This window comes from Drosophila suzukii, chromosome 2L (assembly GCF_043229965.1).
Source record: "Drosophila suzukii chromosome 2L, CBGP_Dsuzu_IsoJpt1.0, whole genome shotgun sequence".
Taxonomy (NCBI): domain Eukaryota; kingdom Metazoa; phylum Arthropoda; class Insecta; order Diptera; family Drosophilidae; genus Drosophila; species Drosophila suzukii.
The window spans coordinates 12625339-12628438 of record NC_092080.1 but is presented as its reverse complement, the minus strand read 5'-3'; the positions used below and the strand labels follow the sequence as shown (position 1 = coordinate 12628438).

The 3100-nt window shown below is 34.0% G+C and overlaps 1 protein-coding gene across 1 annotated transcript; it reads left to right on the top strand.

Moving 5' to 3' along the window:
• Window positions 1-843: 843 nt before the first annotated feature.
• On the top strand, window positions 844-1217 carry LOC108013095 (uncharacterized). Its single transcript, XM_017078743.4, has one exon. The coding sequence runs from the start codon at window positions 884-886 to the stop codon at window positions 1121-1123; it is 240 nt and encodes a 79-aa protein (XP_016934232.3). The 5' UTR covers window positions 844-883; the 3' UTR covers window positions 1124-1217.
• Window positions 1218-3100: the final 1883 nt, after the last annotated feature.

Below are 3100 nucleotides of genomic sequence, written 5' to 3'. Positions count from 1 at the left end.
CGCACAAAAATTTCGCTTAGAATCTCCCCGGGCTATATAATTGCCAAGTGGAAAGGGGCACAACGAGAAGTTAAATGTAAATTAAATATTTCTCTTCTCCTTTTCCTTGGAAAAATGTAAGTTTTATCTGGCTCTTAAGTCAAATACTCACCTGCTGCACGGAGGTCAGTAAATTAATATGAAAAGGTATGGAGAATAAGTGGAAATCTTTATTTTTAAGGTTGCACAACCCCTTAAAACAAATATTTCCATGGTTTTTATAATTATTTTAACACAGACATTCATTAAAACAAAATCATAAATATTTTTCCATTGATAAATATGATTACTTTTAATCCATTTGGTATAAAAAAGGAGGCAAATATTTGCAAAAGCAACACACCAAAAATATTTCCATCAGTCCCTTTACAATTTAAGTCCCAATAACAATCCCAATTTCAAACGTACACATTCGAATCCTGTTTGGAGGCACGGTTGCATCGATTAATTATGGCTGTCATCATGTAAATTGTGCTAAATTATTATTATCAATGTTGTTGCCCGATGACAAACATTCAGTATCGCGAATGTGTCAGGCTCGACTGACAACGAGGATACAGATACACAGGCCGACCCGTTGAAGCGGACCGACCAAATTGCAATTGTGAAATTGACAATAATGCAATCAAATAATCAATCAATTAATGTCTGCTTGAATTAATGTCGAATATTATGTGCTATCGTCAATGCCATCATTAGCACTAAATTCAATTATGTTGCAGGCATCCTGTTGCCCACCACAATGATTCATCATTGTTAGGCGACTTTTTCGGTAGGCGGTGATAATAATAATAATCCGAATCCCAGGAGCCCTTGGCCCACACATCACTCTCGACCTTCTGGAATGTTTCAAAATTTGTGGCTCAAATTGGGGGTACCGGAAAAAAGATACTCTATGGCTGGGGCACCTGGCGTGAGGGACAAGCTGAATCTCATTGTTGGCGGCGACATCTGCGAGGTTTACCGCGATGGCTTCAATCGCGGATCCTTTGGCTTCTGGTGCGGACTCATTGGATTAGCCGTATTTGTGATTTCTCTGGTCTACTTTCATATGAACCGGGAGCGAATAGATCCGATCGAATGAGCCCCCTGAATTGACGACAAATATTTATGGATTATTGTGATAAATAAAGAGTCAGTTTGAGCCACTGTAAAAAAACGCATTAATGAAACAAAAAATATATATCCTATAAAAATATTTCTTTTACATAAAGTAAAGATTAAATTACATAAATTTATTCATTTAGGTTAAATCAAATCCTCTAATAATATTAAATAATTAAAAATATCACCCATAAAAACACCTTGATTTTATTTTCTTTAGTAATCCCTCTCTTAATCACAATCATAAACATAAAAAGTCGCAGATTTAAATATATTAACCAATTATATATGCCTTTTGGGTTACATTTTAAATTTATAAAGCTCTTTGACTTGGCTGTCAAATTAAACCCGTTAATTCCGTCAATCCAAATTGATACTTTTTGCAGCAAGCTTCATTTTTATGAAATTTATACTTAAATCGTGGTTAAATATGCATGCGCATATTTCTCTGGCTTCTCATTTTTCTCATAGCTTGATGGACCCAAAAAGTATGCTATGTAAATTTCCACTCGGTTGATATATTTGACAGAGCCGCATACATACGCACACTAGTATATAATGCACCTCAACTTTATTTGATTTATGCATCATTCACGCGCAATTTATCGTAAAAATTACCCAAAAGGTCGTTGCAAAAAAATATGAGAGAAATTCATGTTTTTCGAAACCATGGAGAAAATGCAGAGGGGTCAAAAGTGGACGGGGTCCTTGATTGGGCAGTTTATAATGCAGTAAAACATAACTGATTTTCAATGTTGTTTACTCAACTTACAAACATTTTGATTTACGTGTGTAAAGATATATATGTATGCTATATATATGCATATAAATAAATATATATATTTTCACGTGTATCAATAACAACACGAGCAACAACACCAAACAACCAACAATAATAAAGAGGCCGACAGGCAGGCAAGCGTAAGCCGATGTGTGTTTATATATTTACTTAACTTTTATGGCCCTGCCTTTGCCACTGTGCAAGTGTATTTGTTTTTAACAAACACACACAGGCGAGGACAAAATTATAGGACTTTTTAAAGGGTTTTACTGTTTTTTTAGTTTTAATTTGAATAAGTTCGAACGAGAGACTACACTCAGTTGGGAATTATAAAAAACAGATTTGAGGCAATTTGTAAAATTATTGCTACATAGTTTTGCGTGGAAGATTTTACTGTAGGATAACTATTTTTGATAGTTAATCAACTATTTAATACTCCAATAACAAAATACATCCATCCTAACTATGTTAATAGTGGATTTACTATTAAATAGTAAACAAAGCAAAAACAAATACATATACAACCATTTTAAATAGTAAAGTACATTTTTCAAAGTTAGATTTTATGTTAGGATAACTATTTTTGATAGTTAAACCACTATTTACTAGTGCAATAACAAAATACACACATCACTTAAACGTAACTATGGTAATAGTGGATTTACTGTTAAATAGTAAGCGAAGTAAAATCAAATACATATAACAATAGTTTCAATTGTGAAGTACATTTTTTGTAATATTTACTTATCTATCTGCATTGCAATGCATTGGTCAGTTTTACCAACCAAATTTTATTTGTGTGTATAGTTCTAATTTTTGGCTATTATTCATGTACAATATATTCTTTTCCCCTTAAATCATTCCTTATTGTATTATATTTAAGGGCTACGTAATTTTTAAAGACATGTTTGGAATACAGATCAGTATTATTGTGACTTCAATTGTGGATGCAAAGAATTTACATAATTTCATGCACAACTGTACAGAGGAAACGCGAGTGATGCGGGGAGGGAAAAGCGAAGCCAAAGGAGCGATGCATAAATATTTGCATATGTCACACGCACAAAGCCAAAAGGGGGCGGTGGGCGGTGATCCGAGGGGAGATTGAGTGATGTCCGCCAGAAACGTCATTTTCCATACTTTCCGTTGTTGCCTTTGCCAGCGATGCGTAAAGAT

Excerpts from the sequence above, each read along its gene's own strand:
- LOC108013095 (XM_017078743.4), top strand. The coding sequence starts at position 884 with ATGTTTCAAAATTTGTGGCTCAAATTGGGGGTACCGGAAAAAAGATAC.